Genomic DNA, 22,804 nt, shown 5'->3' with positions numbered 1-22,804 from the left:
AGCCGAAAGTAGTATAACAATTTTACAGCAAAGCTTACCAGGAAAATGCAAAACTAATTTGTATAAAAAATCCCAAAAACTGTGCACTTTCTCAAACTTAACTTTGTTCAGCACATCGTTTTGATTTATATATAATAAGGCATTAATTCTATAAGAATCATTTACGGTATTCCAAAATTGCATGACCTAGGTGTAACACTCTATAGCCTGATACCATTTTTGTTCCTTTCGATATTTACAGACTTAGTTTGCCTGCACTGATATGTAATATACAAGCACTAAGAACAAACACAAGCTTTGCCAATATTAGTTTCACATTGAAAAAGTTATATATATATATATATATATATATATAAAAGCTCAACTGCAATAGCATGACTCTTCATGACTAATTTATGAAGTTTCCTCTGTCAGTATATTTCCTCAATTCCAGTTGTATTTTGGTCTTCCCAAATGAAGAACTAAACCTGCTCTGAAATCTGCTTAAATTGGAAGTAAAACCCATTTCTTTAAGCTACCCAAAGCTTGCCTTCTTCCCTCTCCCCAGAACATCAGTCTTAATTTGCTTTGAGAGTTAATTCTGCAATACATGACATAACTGAATTCATTCTAGCTACTATTTACAGAAATGGCTCAGGCAATTAAGTTAGTCCACCTTGTCATTAGTCAAAGTATAATTACTGTAGCTGTAAAGGAGGTATCTAGTGTTCCAGAGTAAGTGTGTTTAATTATGGTGGGAGTTTCCTCAGTTCTATTTACATGACAATTTCAGGCTCAATGTTAAATAGTAAATCATCATTTCCTCTTCGAACTTCAAGTAGTAGAGGTGATTCATTCATCACAGCCTCTTGAAGGTCACTGGAAGTCAACAAAGGACGCCCATTGACTTTAACGATGATATCTCCATCTTGGATACCTCCTCTGCAAAGACAGAAGAAACAGACTATAAAGATATTGTTCCAAGACTATTTACCACCTATTTGGCAGTTGTGATAACTCTTTATGTGTTTTAGTTTCATTAAAAGGGGATTTTCACCCTTCCAACTCTAACAGAATAAACTATAGTATCACTACACGCAAAATCATAGAATCATAGAATGACCTGTGTTGAAAAGAACCTCAAAGATCATCTAGTTTAAACCCCTCTGCCATGGGCAGAGCTGCCAACCACTAGAGCAGGCTGCCCAGAGCCACATCCAGCCTTGCCTTGAATGCCTCCAGGGATGTGGCATCCACAACCTCTCTGGGCAACCTGTTCTTGTGCACCACCACCCTCTGAGTGAAAAACTTCCTCCTAACATCCAACCTAAATCTTCCCCATGTGAGTTTAAAACCATTCCCCCTTGTACTTGTCAGGCTTGCTGTATTTCATTGAGGACTTCCTTCTATCAGTGCAAACACAGCTAAAGTTGTCAATTTTTCCTCAGTCTTACTCAAAATTACAGCAAAGGAGAAACAGAAAAACTGTTAGCCATGACTTACTTGCTCTATCCATTTGCAAGAATATGTATTTATAGTATTCATTTCAGGCATACAGGGGAATTGAACACAGTATCAAAATAAGAAGAAAAGCAAAGCATATCAACTGAACTATAGGCAAATTATTTTTCTCTTCCTGTTCAATGGTAAGCTAGAATAGCCACCTTTATTTCCTTTGCATCTTCTCAATAATTCCTGAAATAATTTGTAGAAATGTGTTGTTTATTTTTCACCTTTTCTGTAAAAAGTTATTTTCCCCTAAGCTTAAGCATTCCCTCAGACAACAGTTCAGGCAATGTCTTATGTGAACACTATTCAGGCCAGAGTAGAACTTTAGCAAGTTTTTTTTCCTTTTTTTAAACCCAAAGATACTTGCATATGAACAGGAGTTCTACCTAATAGGTATCTATTTAGAGATTTCTTTATGAAGAAAATAATTTGCTCTACATACCTATGAGAAGGTGAATTTGGAACAACTTCATGTACGTAAATTCCACTTCTAACGTCAGGAAAATCGGCGTTATTGTGTTTCAATTCTTCCACCAAGCTAAATGAAGAAAGATAAAGCATTTCATTTCACTACAAAAGTAACAGCATTCAGAAATTCTTTCTTACTCTCTAATATATTTATTCTTAAATCTTCATTATCAAAAATGAATATTACACAGAGACAGTTGCACTCTCTGACCTACATGCTAAAAGGACAAAAGACATTCCTGTCCTGAAGAATTAACAATGGTGAAAACTTAGAAATCTGTTAATATTTTTTACTTCTTTCATTTTGGAAAACATTCTTAATTTGTCTTCACCCAGAGCATTATTGCTTTTGACAGCTTCAGGCATTATATAAGAAATTAGAACTGTGAGATTTCCATGGAAACTATACCTTACTCAATTTTTCCCCATATACAGAATTGTTTGTGTATGCCTTTATAAAGAAGACAGGAACCACTTGCAAAATAGAGACTCTAAAAACATCCTCTCATCTCTGAAGAGATCACATCATTTCAAGTCTGTATACAGTGTGACTAAGTTAAGGTGCACTTCTGGAAAGGGAGAGTTTTAAACTAATTATGAATTAGTTTGCTGTCCATAACAAAAAGCTGGGGACTCTCACATAGAAAGCTGAAATGTCTGAATACAGTTTCACTTCATTTCAGTATTATACTTATTTCTATTATTATATAATTTATTATATTATAGCTGATATAATTAAAAGACTAAAACACACTGAGAAAAATAGTCTTCCAGAAAATAGGCCTGGAGATATCTTGCACTGCTTCATTATACACCACAAAACCAGTGAAAACTCTCATGGTGTTCATAACAGTTACACAGATAACCATTCAGAACTTCTCTTTGTTGATGGTGATCCAGAGATGTTAACACCATTCCAATGAATTATTCCAGCTGATGACCTGTTGTGGAGGATTGAAAGACTAACTCAATAAATAAAGAAGGCTTTACTACAGCACCAGCTGGAAATTGTCTTGTTTAATTTTGTAGTCTACTGCCACTTTGGTAGTGCACCTACTACTGGGAATGAACACAAGTGTTAGAACTCAGCTGTAATTCCAGCATATGTTTAGGTCACAGCAAGATCTGAAGCAATAAGAAAAGAAATACAGAACTGGAGGAGGGTGTCCACAGTCAGATTTTATTAACATAGAAGCATAAAGGTTTGAACTTTAGCAACTACTTTCCTTCCAGTTATTGATCAGACAAAATCTCATATCATGCGTACTATACCGGCACTGGTAAAATTGCTATTAAACCTTCAGAGCCACCTGAATGCAGCATCTTGCTTAAACAACCAGTGTCACTTCAGACATGTTTGGCAAAAATCTTCACCAATTTCCTTCAGACTTCACACGTTATGCACAATCATACAGATCACCTCTCTAAGATACTTACGCAGGTGTTATTGTCAGCATTCGGATGCCAATGAAACGCTTTTTGCTATCTGAAAAGAACACAACATGTGTTTAAGAAATTCAGGCAGACATCGACAAAAATAGCTACTCTGTTGACCCAAATACCCGACTATTGAAACAGGAAGTATCATTAAAAAAAACTAAACATGAATCACGCACATCTACACTGAGGTCGTTTATTTTGCTTAACGTTGGTGTATGGTATGACAATCTTGCTCCCTGACAATGAGGGTAAGAGAGAAGTTCATTTATTCTGTGTAAGACTTTTCCCTCATGAAGATCAGGAAAAATGTAATGAGTTATCACATGACTTCAGTAAATTGAAGATTTCATAACCAACTTCCATTTCATCTGAAGCTGGTCAAGACAATTTAATCACACTGTTCTCATTACGGCTGTAGAAATGGGATTTAAAAAAATGAGAATTTCCAACTTCCAGAAAGACAGCCTTATAAGGAGAAAAATGAAAGGCTCACAGTGGGTTCTACTCCAAAGAACGCAGAACAAGTTAAAAAAAAAAATAACACCAAACACATAGACCTTACAACAATTTAAATGGTAGAGATCTACTCCTTCAGGAGAAGAACCACATTTCTGTAGTCAGCTTCTAGTAGTCATGATACTTCACAGCTGTTTTACGAACAAATGCAGTTTGATGACTTCCTGGAGAGCTTTAGTAGTTAGTTATATCCGGTATGAAACAATATTTCCCCTTACTTGTTCCAGCACAACTATCCCACAATTTCTTTGTCCTCATGTGAGGAAGAAATATTGTAAAGGAGATGCATAGCCTCCTCTAACTTCTGTTCTTTCCAAGAAAAACAGTCCCAAGTAAAAGAACTAGTCCTAAATCTTAAAAGTGTTCAGTACACACATTAGTGTCAGTGAAAATGCTGAGTAAAAAAACACAGTATTTTCTACACTCTCTAGATTCTTATGCCTGTAACTCATATCTTTCCCTCAAAACCTCTGGCTGTCTTGTATTTTCATGTATTGGTAAAACTACTGTGATCAAGATCAGCTATTAGAGTGCCAGTAATCCAATTACTCAAAACCGTAGTCTCTTTCTGTGATGTAAGGCAGATAAATTATGAAGTTATCTTCTTGAGATTGCAAACAACCACACAGATGACACTCTGCAAACAGTTTGCTGCTGGTTATCACCTGTGTGATACAGAAGAATGAATACTCTGGGGGCTGAGTTCAGAATGTTCACATGAAAAGAAAATGGTAGTAAGAAAAGGGACAAGATAAACTAACCTGAAAGAAACAAAGACTGGGCAGGAATGAAGAAACGCAGTGTTCACAATGCTGATCAAAAAGGGAATTATTTCCACAGTGGCTAATTATGTTGGCAAAAAAATAAGCCCTTGGAAAAAATAATCTGGTAACTACTCAGGGCACACTGCTGGCTCATGACCAGCCCATTGTCCACTAAGACGCCCAGGTCCATCAATGAAGAGCTCCTCTCCAGCAGATCATGCCCAACCTGTACATTATTATATACCATGCAATTATTCTTTCCTAGGTGCGAGACCCTACACTTGCTCTTGTTAAATCTCATCTGGTTCCTTTCTGCCCAACTCTCCAGCCTGTCCAGGTCTTGCTGAATGGCAGCACAGCCTTCTGGTGTGTCAGCGATTCCTACCAGCTTTGTATCATCAGCAAACTTGCTGAGGAAGGACACCATCAAGGTCATTGAAAAAAAAATGTTGAACAAGACTGGACCCAGTACCGACCCTTAAGGAGCACTGCTATTCTGAACATCAGAAAGCTTCAGGTAAGAAAGATAAAAAAAGCTTCATTCCATTTAATTTAAACCACGTTGAATACGTTAAACAAAGTTTTCATCAGCAATAATAGAGGGATTAAAATTGACCACTTTATTGGAGGCTCCAGCAAAGACTGAATGAGCACTATCAACCAGGCGTGCTATTTTAACACCACAAGGGGCCTTATGGAGGTCACATTGGATATATTTTCTCTTTAATATTTTGTCAGTTTAATAACTTGTTATCTTCCATCCTAGAAAATCTGTGTTAAACACTTTCTGATTTTATTGTTCTACTCATGCCTAAACTAACTAAAGGAATAGATAGGAGAGTTAAGACTAAAACTGAAAAATTCCTATCTGTTACCAGCAAAAGACAGTGGTTAAAAAAATCAAGACGTAAATGGAGACACTTAATTTCAAGTGCCAATTCAGGAATTCCTAACTATTAAAGGAATTTGTGTTATTAATTAAATTCAAAATTAGCAAAGATTTTCAGACCTTTCAAGCATTAAGTACACAGAATGTGATAAATTGTTGCCTTAACTTAGGAAACACAGAATGTTTAGATAAAAATTATCAATGTAAATAATTAATTCAAATCCCATTCTCTCCAAAAGTTTCCCCCTCCCTGTCCTGTGCTTAGATAGATTACATACTTGCAGTTATTACTTGTATGGGACTTCAAGAATGTACATCTCATATATAAAATTGGCAGCCATCTAACCAGCTGAGAATTAAAAGACTAAAGCTCAAACTTATTTAATAATATCTTGAGCATCTTCTGTATGCTAGAGTTAATCTGGAAAGAGACTTCAGGAATTTTATTATTTTCAGGCAATGTGATATTTAGAGCAAAAATTGTAATACCCTCAAACTTACTTCTATGACCTAATTGTACCATAAGGGTGGATCCCACTGAAACTAGTGAGATGTAGTTGAAGCAAAATAAAACATGATAAAAGCATCCCAAAAATTTTGTTTACATAAATTCCTTATGACAATAAATAAGGCCTATACAACAAAAATGAAAACTACTGCTGAAGCCCTAAAAAATGCAAGCTTAACTTCTGCTATTATGAAAGTGACTGCTAGAAGTTCTCTTCCTCTATGTGTCAAGAGCTTTAAATGACTGCTCTTCTGCCTGAGGTACTTCAAAGAGTTAAAAAAAATTGTCTGTGCCAGAAGTATGTCAAGAATGAAAGCCACTGATGTTAAGAGTGAGTGTGAACCCTTCTCATTTGATTATACAGTAATTAGAAAGCTGAAAAAACAGGTAGTACCTGCAAATCACAAGATAAACTAAAAACCTTCACTTTTAAGTGGTGCATAGGTAGCATTAGTCAGCAAGTTCACCACTCTGTAGAAGCAGATGTGCCTGAGGGTGCCTATGGGAATAAGGTGGCTTGTTCTGATGGTGAAATATGCACCTTCTGGCCCCAACTATTAAGAATCTTTCTGTGAGGTTGTCTTCGGTTTTCATGTGCAAGGTATAGAAGAAGGCTGAGTTTTTCAATAGTAGAACCCCAGACCCATGCCTTTTTGCATTTCACTGACAAGTTAAGGTAACGATTGGCAGATGGCAGCATCACTGTTTCTTGCAGTCTTTACCTTTATTTTGTTTGTCAAGTGACTCTGTGAGGAACTGAGTGATGCGGTCTGATGGAATAGCAAAGGAAATTCCAGCTGTAACCTTCAAGGTATTAATTCCAATCACTTCACCATCCTGTTGGGAAACAGTATTCAATTAATATGCTCCTAAGTGACAAGCTTCAGCTCACCTCACAGCACTTCGTTTTAAAAGCTGGCATAAGAAATACTGGAGCATTGTAATCACTCAAGAAATAAACATTACTTCTAAGGGAGGATCTGGGTTCTGATTCACAATCCATCTCACATTTAACTGTGTTGATCAGAGAGATTACAGTACAGTTTGTTCATCCAAGGTCCATCCAACTACTCAACAAGACATTCCCTCTGCCAAGCAGGTGGTGGAGTCACATTTATTACTACAGCCAGAATTCACAAACTGCAGAATCAGGGCTGGTTTCAAAATCACTTGCATAGATCACACAGATCTCATCTTCATCCTGTATCCCAGGTTTCAGAGTGCTAAAGAATGTATCTTCTACTAGAACATATTTTTCTAATTGCTGTATAAAATTTCCAATACTCTACAGTGGAACAATTCTCAAAGACACATGAAATGAAGCCTAATCTGCATTGTTTCTTCAAGTTTCAGGTTATCTGCCCACCATTAGCTTGAATGATGAGAAGCTGAAAGAATATAGGAACTCTTTCAAAGAAAAATTCTCCCATGTATTTCAAGCTAGCACTTAAAAAAAAACAAACAAAAAAACAAGTCACCTCAACTTACCAGATTGACCAGAGGTCCTCCAGAGTTGCCATACTGTAAAAATGACATAAGGGAACAATAAATTGGTGCTTCACTCCAGGAAACAAAAATTGTACTTGAAACTGAAAATTGTACTTGAAACAGCATTTTGTTTGTAAGCATATGAAAGAGAGCAAAGCATCTCTCAGGCAGCACTGAGGGACACAATTCTGATTGCAGAAGATTACAAGTAGATCCTACTGTATTTGTTCACACCTCTTACGTTTAGATTGCTTTTTTCTTTCCACTAATAGGCTTTAAATTAGGAGCTCTCAAAATAGTTCTACCTTAAAATTAGCAAGAATCATTAAGTAGTTAAAATGAGTGTTTCAGTTCTGCTAAATATTGTTAGAACAAGGTTTTGAAAGTTTTTAAAGTTATATTTCACTAAGGCACATTCAACATATGCACAGTTTTGAAACAGTTCTATTAATCACTTTGGTTTGTAACAATGTCAGTCTCTCTTATTCTCCACGGGAAAAAGAACACAGTGCTTTGCAAGTTTAATCACAGAGCATTGCTATGAGGTAGGTACTACTTAAGGTCTGATTAAGTAACCACAGAGAAGCATACCCCTCTAGGGAGAGCAAATTGCAGCTCCAAGTGGTCTGAAATTACCTAATACCTAATGGCCTTCAGAAGAAACATCTAACAGGACTACAGGAAGTGGGAGGTTGAGAAATTCCTTGTTCATCTTCACATTGGCTCAACAAGTTTGTTTTTGAGTGAAGCCAGAGTTTTCAAGTAGATCTACTGAACAGCCAAAAGCAGCAACTTAACACTCAAAATAAACCAAAGCTAAGTGATGCATGATAGCAACATGAGCCACATAAACAGTTTACACTTAGATAGCACAGGGTAAAACTTACAGACTCCCTTAAGAATAAAACAGACTTTTAAGTTCTAAAAACATCTTTGAAGTATGTATTTAACTAAAGATCAGTTTCTTATATTGTATCTTTTCAGTGATCAGAAGCCACACACTTGATTTTTATGTCTCACGCACAAAGGAATTGAGATAGGCTGACAAAGGCTGAAAAGTCTATCATCTCTCATTCACTTGTCTCCACTTTGAAGGATCTACTTAAGGAAGGAACTTTGGTATATAAACGATACAGCTCCATTTAGGAACATATGGCTGTATTTTCTCCTACTCCATGTTCTTGCTGTCCTACTATTTCTCAGAAGGCAGCTGCATGCACATTCCTACAGGAAAGTCTTGGCTGAGCCACAGGAATGCTCTGAGTAGACCAGCACTCAAACTCCTCCCATTCTCAGGAGAAAACTAGTGCATTAGCTAAGTACACAGCATCCCTATGCCAGTGACTGTATCCATATTTTGTGCTTCCATATGGCAAAGCAACTCAGATGTGCAGACATTCCCTTTACCTCCTTTACCATCAATATTCCACTTGCTCTATTATCATCCTATATACTCTGCAATCCTAAACTCACTCACTAGCTGTTGAAGGCAGTGAATGCATAAGCATATGCAAGAAAACAGTTTGATCTTGAGGAATGTTCACAGGCGTGAAGTCAAAAATCCCATGTTCTAATTTTCCCTCTGCAGCCAGTTCTGAGCATGCTCCCAAGTAACACATTTATCTTAAGTTTTTCTTTTTACTAATTAATAAACTAATTCCAATTTGGAGCTTCAGCTTCTCTATCATTATAGGAACTTTTTGAAAAAGCTAATTCTTATGCTATAACTTAGCACAAAAGTCTATTTACCCTTGCTTTTTTTTCCCCACAAAATTTATCTCAACAGCTCTGTGAGGATAAGCATGTGCCAAGAGCTTTGCATGTGTAAAACACTAAGCATTATGAGTTTTTATGTGAAAATTGGTATTGAGGTGCAGAAAAAAATGCTGAATACATTTTTCTTTTAAAGTAACAGATTTAAGATGTAAAATTTCAAGCCATTTTTTTAATATAATTTTTTTTCAAATATGCATGCAGTGCTCTTTTTAGAATCACTACAATTTATATACATACTCAAGGATTTCACTGAAGCACTTTCAACCTGCTCTAGCTGCTCTGAAGGATATTGTTTTCATGCACTTCTGTACAATGTACAATGCTAGAGGGATGCTCAACTCTGTACAGGATTTCAGATTCTATATAATTTTAAATCCAGATTCTCATATGAAGTGTGTGATGCACAAAGAAAAAACAAAAACAACAGCCCTTCAATCTCTTTAAAAATACAACAATAAAAAGCTCTCCTTAAGTTCTTATCTGGCTGTCCTGACACTAAATTCAGACAGATACTATGAACTTGACTGCTTTTTCTGGTTCTAATAGATGGAGATGAAAGAAACTTCTGCTCTATTCTACAGCTTGCTGGACCAGACCAGCTGAACAAGCACAGAGAGAAATTTGTTGATTTACTTGTGGTGTTACAGCACAAGACTTACAAAATGAGAAGGGTCTGTCACACATAACATCTTTGCAGACAATAAGCTCATAGGGATCCATTTTATCTAACATCCCTTTCACAACATTAATGCCTGAACAAAACTGACAGGCACTGCATATTCTTCTACAAAAATAAGAGCCTATCAGTGATTTCAAACAAAGCAGCTTTTATTTGGTGGATTCATCTCTCTGCTGAATATGCTGGTATTTCAAGGTCCCAGGACTATGAAGCTCAGCTTCTCACATACCTAGTACTTACATTGATAATAGCATCTGTCTGAATGTAATCCATATCCGAGTCCCGCAAGCCAAGTTCTTTGCCATCTCGCTGAGCAGTGCTGACTATACCTGTTGTCACAGTGTTCTGTAGGGCAAATGGGCTTCCAATTGCCACCACAAATTCTCCTGGTCTTAGATCAGCAGAGTGCCCCAGTAACAATACAGGTAATTTTTTCTTAAATAAAACAGAAAAAAGAAAAGCAACTGTTAGTTTATACTGAAAACAACTTGCCAAGAAAGTTAAAAAAAACTAGCTGGAAGTTAGAAACGTATACTTCCAATTATATTATTGCATCTCACTAGAATATGACCCCAGAATCATGCTAGATAACATTAGTATACTGAAGAAGATTACTGCCTTAAACCATTTTCAGAAACAAATGGCCATCAGCATTACATTTCAATTTCATCAAGAAAAATGATAGCAAGATTCTGAACAAGACTTCCCTATTTTCCAGCAGATTCTTCCCTCCTCCTCCCAGAAATAACATACAAGCCTGTAACTTCTACATTATCTGCCAGTAAACGTACTGGACACTACACTAAAATGAGTGAGCAAAATGGCCTGTGTCCTCAGGTAAACATAACAGAACCTGGCCACATGTTGGCTGAACTGCTTTTTCTTTTTCAGCAGTTCATAGAATTGTTTGAGTTAGAAGGGACCGTTATAGGTCATCTAGTCCAAATCTCACATGATGAACACCTACAATAGATCAGATTGCTCAGAGTCCCATCCAGACTGACCATGAATGTCTGTAGGGATGCAGCATCCATCACCTCTCTGGGAAACCTGTGCGAGGGCTTCACTACTCTTACTGCAGAAACTTTTCCTGTATATCCCCTTTTAATTTGAAACCATTTCCTCTTATCCCATCACAACACACCCTGCTAAACTGTCTGCCCTTTTCTTTCTTATAGCCATCCCATGTAGAGAAGATAAAGTTAGTTACTTCTGAGGTACAACAAAATTTCTAGGCCTATTGAAATATTTTGTTCAGTACACTGTTACCTCCAGATATACTTCCAAGGAATCTTTAAACACATATTGAAGCCAGTACATCTGTACTAGATGAAACATAGATAAGGTTACCAAATTAATTAATTCAGCTCTTTACACCACTCACCTTAGGGTGGATCTTTATTGTGGCAATGTCGGATTTCTTGTCAATGTCTCTGATGGTTGCTTCATATGTATCTCCATTTTGTAGCTGCACCTTCAACTGTTGTCTCCCTGATATAGCATTGGTACTTGACACCACGTGCGCATTGGTTACAATTAAACCAGAATCAGACATAATAAACCCAGATCCACTAGAAAGCGGGACATTTCGACCAAACAGAGGGTGCCTATAAAAGAAGAAAGTCACTGTAACTCATGAGGGAAAGAGAGCACCAGATACCATTTACCACCTTTCAGCCACTAACAAAGTGTCGGATGACCAAGATTAAAATCTTCACAAAAAGTAAACAGATTGATGCATCTCTTTCTGAAAACAGCACAAAGATTTTAGTCAGTGAGATAGGAACTGATTTTTTTTTTTTTTTGAAAGCTTTGTCCTTTTCCTTTGATTTGCAAATATTTCTTTACTGGTTTCCTGCAGAACAGCTAAATGAGAGAAATGGAAGCAGGAGAAGCCCATCTGACCCAAGAACTATTTCTTCCATGTGAGAAAAAAAAAAAAAGATGACAGAAAACTGTAAAGCTGATAAATGGACTGATCCACTAATGGGAAAAAGGTGATGAAGAAAAGAAGGAACCTCGTAGCTAGGTAGAGGAGCAAATGAAGAGGGGATGTATCTCAGGAAATCATAAAGCACAAAGGTAGACCAGCAGAAAAAGATGTCTGGGAACTGAAAGGATAGGGAATGTAAAAGACAAAAGAAATGAAAAACACTAATGGGTAAATTGGGTGGGGAATGACATTTGCTGCAGTTTAGACATTTAGGACTTTATAAACTGTTTAGAGTACTATGACTTTTCTCTGTGAACAATTGCTATAATGACCTTAGATTTGTTAGAACAGAAAGTGCTGCAAAAGATGAGAAAAGGTCCACAAATTCTTCCTTCTTTCAATATGTGATCCTTATTAGGAAATTGTTTGAAAGTTCTGGGCTATTCTGCCTGGGATTGACTCCAGTTCTTACTGCTGAAGGCACTATTACAATTAGCACCTAGCAGGCTGCTGGACAATCATTTACTTATAAAGAAAAAGAAATCTCCATATAGAATGCAAAGATCTTCAAAATATTCACCTGTAACATTCTCTCAAAAGACTGATCATTACGTACACAAAGTCCAGGTGTCAGAAAACCTGATTATCTTGATTTTACATAATGGGAAGACCTATAAAAATTCTCCAAGAAACGCTTAAAATTATGCAAAAATTAGAGTAGCCTAGTTAGAAGGATGTATAGGTAATGAAATACCCATAATATTTGTAATAATATGCTCTGACAGCTGATTGGTTTGAACATTCAATGTTAAAACTCCCTCCACAGCTTCAGTTATGGTGCATGTCTTGGACAGAAAATTTAACACTTTTTTTCCTATCAGAAATCACTTATGGATTTTAATTGGTTACAGATAGTCAACAAGCTGCCTCTTCATGTTCTCCCTGACAAAATAAAATCAACTGACATTAAATCTCATTGAAAGTGGAATAAACAACAAGGTGATATGTTTTTCCAGCTTGCTTTTGGCCTTGTTTTTTAAAATTCTGAGCTAACAAAAATAATCCAATATGCAACAAATTTCAGTTATTTTAAGGATCCATTATCACATCCAAAAATGAGATAGACTTATTTTATATCTAGAGCACTCTAAAGACTGTAAAACCAGTACCGTCTACTAAACAGGAACGGAACACACAAATTTGTAATTGTACTATTTATGTGATAACTCAATTCCACAATCTTTAGATCTTCCTTCTCCAAATTAATGAGTCTGCTGTAATGTTTCAGAGTATTTTGTGAACATTAGAAACTGAAAATCAAAGTCAGTACAGTTTGATTGGAAAGGGAAGAAAGGAAAATATCTGTTGACTTGTAAAACAATGCAATTACAATTCAAAGAATTAGAAGAGTTACCTGAGGAAAAGTTCAATGTGCACAACTGCAGGTGCAATCTTTTCCACCACATCTGCTATGAAGTTGAATTTGTATCTTGGGCTGCTGGACTGTAGGTGACCTATACTAGCAGAAAGAATTGGATATGTTAATAAGAGTATACCCTTCTAAGCAAGCAGATAAATACGATTTGAAATCTGTTTCTCCTACCAAGACAGTTTTCAACTAGATATTGGAAAAGGTACTAAAGACATTCAGATTTGCTAAAAACCTTATCCAGCATTTTTCTTGATCCTTAAAAAAATAAACAGCAGTATTACTTGATTATTTCTTTGACTTTCTTAGAAGTCTCTGTCCAGAGGACAATGATTAATTAGTATATAAAATGCATAGGAGCATAAAAGTCAAGTTGGAAAGCATCTTGGGAGGACTCTAGTTCAACCTCCTCTTACTAAGGTAGACCAGTGGGCTCAAATGCTTTGTCTATTGAAAACCCCCAAGGCCAGAGACCCTATAGGCTCTGTGGGCAACTAGTCCCCCATGAGATATAAGTTTTTCTTATACCTAATCTGAACCTCCCTTGTAGAAATTCATGCTTCAACTTGTGCCTATGGTCTCTCATCCTTCCACTATGTGCTGCTGTGAAGAGCCTGGGTTCACTTTCTCAGTAATATCCTCATGAACACCAGAAGGCTGCTGCTGGGTCCTCCTGAAGCTCTCTCTCCTCCAACCTGAACAAGCCCTGTTCCCTTAGTTTGCTCTCACAGCACATATGCTCCTGTGCCCACAGCCATCCTGGTAGCATTCTGATGAACTCATTACAGTTTATCAAAGTCCTTCTTGTATGAAGAAGTCCAACAGGACATGGTGTCTAATATTTTGTTCTAACAAGTGCTGAGTAACATAGCTGCAGCATTTGGGAATTGCTTTTACAACCAAGTTAGGATTTTTTGAAGTAGATACACTACAAATTTGCTGTAAGTGATAATCTTTGCACCTAAAGAGTCTGGCGAGCACAAATTTAAGCTGTTACAAGTATTTGAACACAGCAATAGCTTACTATACAATAAGCATTCATCTGATAAAGGTCTGTGCAGTACTAGGCCAAACAGCATTATACACAGCAGTTACAAGTACAGAATATAATTCTATGGAATAGAGATCTTAGAGGAAAAAGGCATTCTGGCTTTTAATGTCACAATACCACAAACAAATAACACCGTTTGTGGTAGAATGCCATGCCTATCTGCAGTCCAATACATGGACACACATCATATCTTGAACGTACGCTACAGGACATATCACTACATTCAAACATTAGTGTTAACTACAGGATCTAGGGCAGGAGTAGACAAATTGTAATTGGATACAGCAATACCAAAAGTATTAAAGAAATCAGATTAAGGCAACACGGTTTTTCTCCATAAAAAGCCTGCAAGTACTTTTCCCCATTACTGGACATGAGATTTACTTTCAAGCGGAAAGAAGCCATGCTTACATTAAGCAAGCTAAATTTATATGATACGGTATAAACAGATGGAACTTGGCAGGACTAGTTTCAGTCTATTATTTCTATGTACATTCTCACGCACTCTGAAAAATCCCTCTAAACAATTGAATATACTTCTTTCAGTACTTAGTTTAAAAGAGACAATAGAAGCAGGAATTGCAGAAGTCAGACAAATGTAAGCACAATACACTGTCATTTATTTTGCTTTCTGGGGCAATGAAGATTGATCTTAGCTTCAGTTCACAAGGAGCTTGCCTGATTACGCAGTATATCTTTTGAAGTCTATTAACATGACTGTAAATGCTTGCATACCCAGCAGCGTTCACTGTTAGGATGCAACATTATCATCAAGTATATCTTATTAGAAATGACTACACATGAATAAAAGTGTGTGTGGGAAAGTACTGTGAATGCAGGCTTTCTGCTGGTTTATATCAGTGTGGCTCTGTGTGAGTATGGGCAACTAAATCTCTTTGCATCTGCTGAGTGCTGAATTGTTCCCACCCATGCCAAACTGTCACAGCATTGTACATGGCCAAAAGCAAAGGAGGAAGCCTGCCAAAAGCTTGGCTTCACACTGCTTCTGACCCATCATGAGGCAAACATTACAAGTGGCAGCAGCTTTCCAGATATGAATCCAAACTGGCCTTCCCTAGTGGAAGGGGAAATTTAAAACAAATGAGGATCAAGAATAAGATACGTGTAAATGCTGTAGAAAAGATCTTGCTGAAGAGTACTGGACTGATGATAGATGAGCTGTCCTTATTGGTATCTGATGAGGGCTAAATACTGATGAAAACATCTTGAGATGCTTGCATAGAACCTGACCTCTCTTCAATCCCATTCTGGAAGCTGGGAGTGACAAGAAGCTATATGTCAGACCTTCAATCTATCCTTTAATTTGCATTATCTGGTAGAGAACAGCTACTGTTACTGTTCTTACTGAAACATGGAATTAAATGTGCTTTTCCTCCCCCCTGCCAGACATTCTTTCTGTATTGCAGTTCCATGCAGCTCTAAGACCTCTGCTGGACTGTGTCTGTAAAAGCTTTGCGTTTCATATCTTTTGACCTATTGACCTACTGAAATCTGTTGCAGATTTTTCCAAAGGTCTCTCAATAGCATCCATTATTTTCCACATTGTTACTGCATGTTCAAAATCATTTCACATTAGCCAAAGCTAATTTATCTTGGCAAAAAGATATGTTAATTATCTATAAAATAATCAAGAATTTAAGTGCAGCAAACCTGAAGCAAAAACAAATTCTAACTTGACAAGTCCTTAGATTTCTGCATCTTTCTTAATCAAAAGGACTAGATATGTCCAATCCATAACCTCAAATCAACCAGATTCATCAAATCTGAACTCCCATTCGAGTACCTTTCACAGTGCACTCAAAATCCATACTTGGGTATATGCATGAGCTGAAGGTAAAAACTCTCAGTTTCTTCTGTTAAATTTGGTCTCGCAGTTCCAATTCTATGGCTCCAACTGCACTGGATTTATAAGGCTAAACTTAAGTGAGGGTCAGGTAGGAGTCTCCTATTTTCAGCAAAAAACTTGGATAACAGCATTACCTACAGGATATGAGTTCATTTAATAGCTTTATGTTTACTTTCTTGCCTCTGCAATAAACCTACTCCAATCACATTAACACTGCCATAAATCAGAAACAACAACAAATCTGTGGAGTTGAAAAAGAACTGGAAAAAAAAACCAGCAGAAATAAATTATCATTATCCCTCTAAAGACAATAAAATTAGAACAATTTAGAATTTCAGAAGACTGAATCCTTTTTTTAATATCTGCCAACTTACTGTAGAATTTGATCAAATTACATTCAATGCTTTCTTAAAGACAATACATTGTATTAAGAGCCAAAAACTTGAATTTATTAGGAATTTGTGAGCCTGGGAAACTCAGTCTTTTGAGACTGTTCTCCCATTCCTCTTCTACTTCAGAAAGGATCTGTATGTTCAGCAAAAATATTATGTCTAAGAGAAGACTGCAACCTGGCAGATCTGATCTCGAGGGATAAACACTGTCCATACTGTGCTCTCATGGAAATAAATGAAAGACAAATAAAAGATTATAAAGTCTCTACTTAAAAAACAGAAACATCTGCTGGAAACATAGGTTCATGGGCAGCTTTTCTGATGAATTCAGCATTAAGATCAAGTTGCATAGCTGTGCACTGACCATAAAGCCTTGATGGGTTTAATGCCACTTTATAGTTCAGGCAACTTGTTTATACAGTGGATGTCTACCACGAACAGATGAAAACAATTTGGTGAACCAACACCAAAGTAGTTTTTTTGTGCATTACAGCAGTCACGATGACTAGACAGAAAAACGAGCACATGCCTTCCAGCAAAGGTATTTAACCACCTCACTGAATTCATAAGTGTGTCATTCCTCTTTACCAAGAGATTCCCACTTGGAGACACTATGAGACATCTGATAGATATCTTTTATGAAAACAGTAAAGTGCTGTACCCTCAATATGTACCAAACAATGTACAAGATTCATTCTCACCTGCAGAAACTCAAAACAATCTCAGACACAAGGAAAACAATCCATAAAGAAATGTAATAGGAGTTTATTTCCAAACAACACCTTGCAATGTTTTTCCCTAAATACAGCTGGAGGCAGCTGCATAGCTTTGATGACAACAATGCTGATAGAAGACCTCTACCTCTTATAGGACAGTTTCCCAAAAATGCAAGCAATGACATGCTCAGTTAGTTATTCCTCTGTGCCTTCATGGTTACACACTTGCACATTCAAAATGCCCCAGGCAGAATTACGTGCATTCATGCTCCTTAGGCTAACTGTATTTTAAATTGCTTTTTTTCAGGAACTGAACTTCTAGGCTCCTGTCAGTCAAATCTTTGCAAGACAAAGGTAAGGCTTTACATCATCCCCACTTCACAAGTTACTTTAGTTGTACAATGCAGAAGCCTGCAAAAGATCAGTATTAAAGCCAGTGGGACTTGTTTCCTGGAATTTCTTCTTTCAAAGGTTTTCTAAACAGTCTTTCATTCTTTCTTAGGAGAGAACATCCAAATCTTCTTCTGACATTTGACCTACGTTCTGAGAACCCATAATCAAAATAACATTGCAAAAAATTATTAACTGTACTGATAATGCTGTATTGAGAGCTCATGAACAGCCCTCTGTGCAAGAAAAATCTGAGATAAATTGGCCATAAATCACAGGTGACTTTATGAATACTTTGAGTGAAGAAATTTTGATAGACTGATATGTGACAGTGTCAAATTTTAAATTTGCCCCAGAGGGAAACAGAGATCTGTAGGAACAGGTCCTTGACTGCAGTTTGTCTTTCATAAGAAAAAATAACAAAAAACATTTATGCCATTACTTACACACTAGTCTATACATCTTTGTGACACAAAGTGACAAAAGGAAATAAACCAAACAAGCTAGCTGCTTCAGTAAATTACCATATAGTATGATATCTTGAGCTGAACAGGTAAAAAAAAATTAAATATGTCCAGAAGTTCTGCATACCATTTCTTTTAGTGTCTTTGGTAAGCCTATGGGTCTGCTCAGATGCATAAGGCTGTTAAGCACATGTAGTTGCTTTCAGGACACTGGCATATTGAAAAAATAAGTTCATAAGTTCATAAGTTCATAAGGTTGGAAAGGACCTATAAGATCATCTAGTCCAACCATCCTCCTATCACTATCTCTACCCAACTACTAAATTAAGTCCTTTAGCACCTCATCTAAACGCTTCTTGAACAGCGCTAGGGATGGTGCCTCAACCACCTCCCTAGGCAGGCCATTCCAGTGCCTGACCACTCTTTCAGAAAAGAAATGCTTCCTGAGGTCTAATCTAAATCTTCCCTGGCGCAACTTGTGGCCATTCCCTCTTGTCCTGTCATTACTTATCAGGGAGAAGAGGCCTACCCCCTCCTCACCACAACCCCCCTTCAGGAAGTGGTAGAGTGCTATAAGGTCTCCTCTGAGCCTCCTCTTCTCCAGACTAAACAATCCCAGCTCCCTCAGCCGCTCCTCATAAGACTTGTGCTCCAGGCCCCTCACCAGTTTTGTTGCCCTTCTCTGAACACGCTCCAGGGCCTCAATGTCCTTCTTGTAGTGAGGGGCCCAAAACTGAACACAGTACTCGAGGTGCGGCCGTACCAGAGCTGAGTACAGGGGGATGATCACCTCCCTGCTCCTGCTGGCTACACTATTTCTAATACAGGCCAGGATGCTGTTGGCCTTCTTAGCCACCTGGGCACACTGCCGGCTCATGTTGAGCCGAGCATCAACCAACACCCCCAGGTCCTTTTCCTCTCTACATTCTTCAAGCCATTCTGCCCCAAGCCTATAGCATTGCATGGGGTTATTGTGGCCAAAGTGCAGGACCCGGCACTTGGTCTTATTGAACCTCATCCCATTTTGCTCAGCCCAGCTGTTCAGCCTATCCAAATCCCTCTGAAGGGCCTCCCTACCCTCAGGCAGTTTGACACATCCTCCCAGCTTTGTGTCATCTGCAAACTTACTGAGGGTACACTCAATTCCCTCGTCTAGGTCATCAATAAAGATATTAAAAATATCTAATTGCAGCCTTCTAGTATTTAAAAAGGGATTATAAAAAGGAAGGGAATCAACCTTTTACAAGGGTAGAGAGTGACAGGACAAGGAGGGATGCTTTTAAGCTCAAGGAGGGAAGGTTTAAATTGGATGTCAGGGAGAAGTTCTTCACAGAGGGAGTGGTGAGGTGCTGGAACAGGCTGCCCAGAGGCTGCGGATACTCCATCCCTGGAGGTGTTCAAGACCAGGTTGGATGGGGCCCTGGGCAACCTAGTCTAGTACCAGATCTTGAGGCTGGTGGCCCTGCCTGTGGCAGGGGGCTTGAACCTGAAGATCCTTGGGGTCCTTTCCAACCCAAGCCATTCTACAATTCTGTGACAGAAGCAGAAGTTTCTAGAGCTGTGCCTCAGAGCCACTGAAGGTTCTGAAAAGACCTAAGTCATGCTATGTAAGGCTACGATTACCTAAGATTGTTATAATGTATGTATGGTTAAGTAAAACTAGATTGACTTTGTAACTAGAATAAGCCTCCAAACTGAGTCATCTGAGGCCAGATTTCTTTCACCAGTGGGTAAAATAGAGACACTCGACAGTAACTTTAAACTGTTGATTTTCTTCTAAAACCTCTCATTACAGCCATTGAATGTTATTGTTAAAAAAAATAAAAAGTACCATAACTGAGTTCTATTCCTGGCTCAAACCACCAGCTCAGTATGACCTTGGGCAAGACACTTAGTTTCTTTGAGCTTCAGTTTGTGCAGCTGTAGAACTGAGTAAAAAAAATTAAAACTTCACAGAGAACCAGATGCTTCAGTTAAGCTGAGGTTTACCAGAACAAAACATAAATCCAAAATAAAGTGAACACTAAAACAGTTGCTTGGGAAAAAAAAAAAAAAAAGCATTACTTCTACCTCACTGCTCCAAATTCCTAAGCCTATTAAACAGTAGGTTCAGGAGGATTTCATTAAGCAAATGTCATATATACCAACTCCCTGACAGTATGTATGTAAGCCCCTAGATGCAGGCTAGCTCACTCGTTTTGGTTAAACATTCTAAATATGCTGAGTAGATCAGTTCCAACAAACTACTAGGAGTACTAAAGCTAATGGATGCTTATGAGGAATATGAACAAGCATACAGCAATTTATAACCACAAAATACTGGAGAGACTGATCATGACAGCTCTGAGGTGTGCTCTGAAAAGATACTCAGAAAGTAAATGTGGGAATATAATTTGACCTCCTCCCTCCTAGTATCACAGTTTGATTTCTTTGAAAAGTGGATATATTAAAAGTCTCCTACTAATAGAAAGGTTTTTAAGATCATCAATAGCCCTTTGACCTCTCCTAGTAGGTTTTAGTAAGCTAAATATGAATATATGAATAAGTAGAATGGTTAAGTGGTTCACCTGCCCTTATGGATGCACTAATACATGATTTAAAACCCTTCTACATGTATGATTTTTCTTTCCAGGAACAGTATGTGAAAGGTTGTAGGCGCACAATATTAAAAATAATATACAAGGAAGTATGTGAAAATAACCTAGAAATGTTAACACTTCCATGATGTGACCGATTTTAGTAAAAACAAACAAAAATTTGATGTCAGTGGTTACTAAGTTTTTTAATGTTACAGCATCCACCCTGAGGTTATCACAGATGATTACAATACCCTAGGACACGCAATGGCTGTAGCATGCTACTGAAAAACAAAGAAATGTCTGATATCCTGACTGTGAATTTTAAACCATGAGGAAGACTTGTAGGCATACATTTCCCTTTCAATTCCACAAGAGCATGGCTACAGGATTTCTTGTGAGAAGAAAATAAAACAGACAAAAGACTATGCTTCACATGTTCTATATACTACCTGATGCTTTTTCTGTATGGTTTGAGTCACATAACTTTAACCAGCACCTTCTTGCTAGAAATACTTGTCTGCTGAATAAAATTAACATCTGCTAACATCTCCAGGGAAGATCTCAGAGAATGTTTGCAGAGCTGCATTCTGTGTAGGATGTGCCACAATGGGTCTGCCGGGCAGCCTGGGCATGTAATGTCCCTGAAAAGCATCATTAGTGAGTGCCGACTCCAGGATTGTTCAGTCTGAAAAAGAGGAGGCTCAGAGGAGATCTTATTGCTGTCTACTACTCTCTGAAAGGAGCTTGTAGTGAGGCGGGGGGTCAGCCTCCTCTCCCTGGTTAAGAAAACCTTAACCTTTGTCTTAAAGTTGCACCACGGGGGGTTCAGAGTGGATATTAGGAAAAACTTAACAGAAAGAGCGATGAAGTATTAGAACTGGCTGCCCAGGGAGGTGGTGGAGTCAGCATCTGTACAAGTTTTCAATAAAAGGGTGGATGTGACATAGAGGGACATGGTCTAGAGAGGTCACAGACACTGGTTGATGGTTGGACTAGATTATCTTAGTGGTCTTTTCAACCTTAATGATGCTGTGATTCTAAAATAAGTGTGATGCAGTATCGGGGCAAGCTGCCTGGATAGTGCCTGCAAAGGACGTACGTCAGCACTGCATTGGTCTGACAGCTGTGGTCACTGCTGTGCAGCAAGCACAACACTGAGGCATCCACAGCCAACACCACCATGGTGCAACCTTCCCAACTTCTACCAAAGGATCAAGAAAAGGGGTCTGTGCTGTTCACAGAGGACCTGAATCCCTCACATGCTCCCGATGCTCACCACAGTGCATACCAGCACCAGGGCGAGTTGCCTTGCCCCAGGGGAGCCCCCAGCCCTCCCAACCATCCCAACCCTCACCTTTTCCCAGCACACCCCACACCACCCGCCGCAGAGGCCCCGCCATGCTCCTACCCGATTCGCAGGCTCCCTTCTGCACCTGGGCGACAGCGGGCAGACCGTGCTGCAGCGCCTTGCGGCTCACCGCCTTCAGCTGGCAGATGTTGTCGTAGGTGCGGCCGTCGCTGCCGCACACCTGGGCGCTGAGCTTACACTGGCAGACCCCTTTGGCGAAGCGCTTGCCCATGGGGTAGCGGCAGTCGAGGCTGTCCCCGCAGGGAGGGTCTTCTTTGCGGCCGCACGAGTCCCCCTCGCCCGCGGCGCAGATAAGGCAGCAGTTGCAGCGGTCGGGGACGTAGCCGCTGGGGCAGCTGGGGCTGGGGCACTTGGAGACATCGCAGCGGGTCGGGCACTTGGCTCGGGATGCCGGGAGCTCGGCGGAGCCGCGGCTGAGGCAGAGCAGGAGCAGCGGGCTGAGCAGCGACAGCCGCATCCTCAGCGGGAGGGGTGCGAGGAGGGAAGAGGAGAAGCGCGGTCGCGGTGCAGTGAGGGACGGGAAAGCCGAGCAGTGCACACGGATAGGGAAGTCCTCGCAGAGAGCGGCGAACGCGATACGAAGCCGCGGGAGGGACGG

General features: G+C 38.8%; 1 protein-coding gene across 1 annotated transcript; it reads right to left on the bottom strand.

Annotated features, from left to right (window-relative positions):
- Positions 1-346: 346 nt before the first annotated feature.
- On the bottom strand, positions 347-22,740 carry HTRA3 (HtrA serine peptidase 3). The gene is made up of 9 exons (XM_065735827.1): positions 22,246-22,740; positions 13,364-13,463; positions 11,401-11,623; positions 10,257-10,451; positions 7,562-7,594; positions 6,796-6,910; positions 3,394-3,442; positions 1,931-2,026; positions 347-921 (listed from the first exon to the last, which is right to left on the bottom strand). The coding sequence occupies exons 1-9, from the start codon at positions 22,661-22,663 to the stop codon at positions 756-758; spliced, it is 1,395 nt and encodes a 464-aa protein (XP_065591899.1). The 5' UTR covers positions 22,664-22,740; the 3' UTR covers positions 347-755.
- Between the last annotated feature and the right edge of the window lie 64 nt (positions 22,741-22,804).

Source organism: Cyrtonyx montezumae, unplaced genomic scaffold (assembly GCF_038088225.1).
Source record: "Cyrtonyx montezumae isolate F1298 unplaced genomic scaffold, pur_monq_1.0 scaffold_2, whole genome shotgun sequence".
Classification (NCBI taxonomy): Eukaryota; Metazoa; Chordata; class Aves; order Galliformes; family Odontophoridae; genus Cyrtonyx; species Cyrtonyx montezumae.
This window is presented reverse-complemented; position numbering and strand designations above follow the sequence as displayed.

Excerpts from the sequence above, each read along its gene's own strand:
- HTRA3 (XM_065735827.1), bottom strand. The coding sequence starts at position 22,663 with ATGCGGCTGTCGCTGCTCAGCCCGCTGCTCCTGCTCTGCCTCAGCCGC. Across the intron at positions 13,464-22,245 it reads GAAGGGAGCCTGCGAATCGG|GTCACCTACAGTCCAGCAGC; the intron begins GTAGGAGCATGG and ends CTGCTAGTATAG. Across the intron at positions 922-1,930 it reads CCAAATTCACCTTCTCATAG|AGGAGGTATCCAAGATGGAG; the intron begins GTATGTAGAGCA and ends CTGTCTTTGCAG.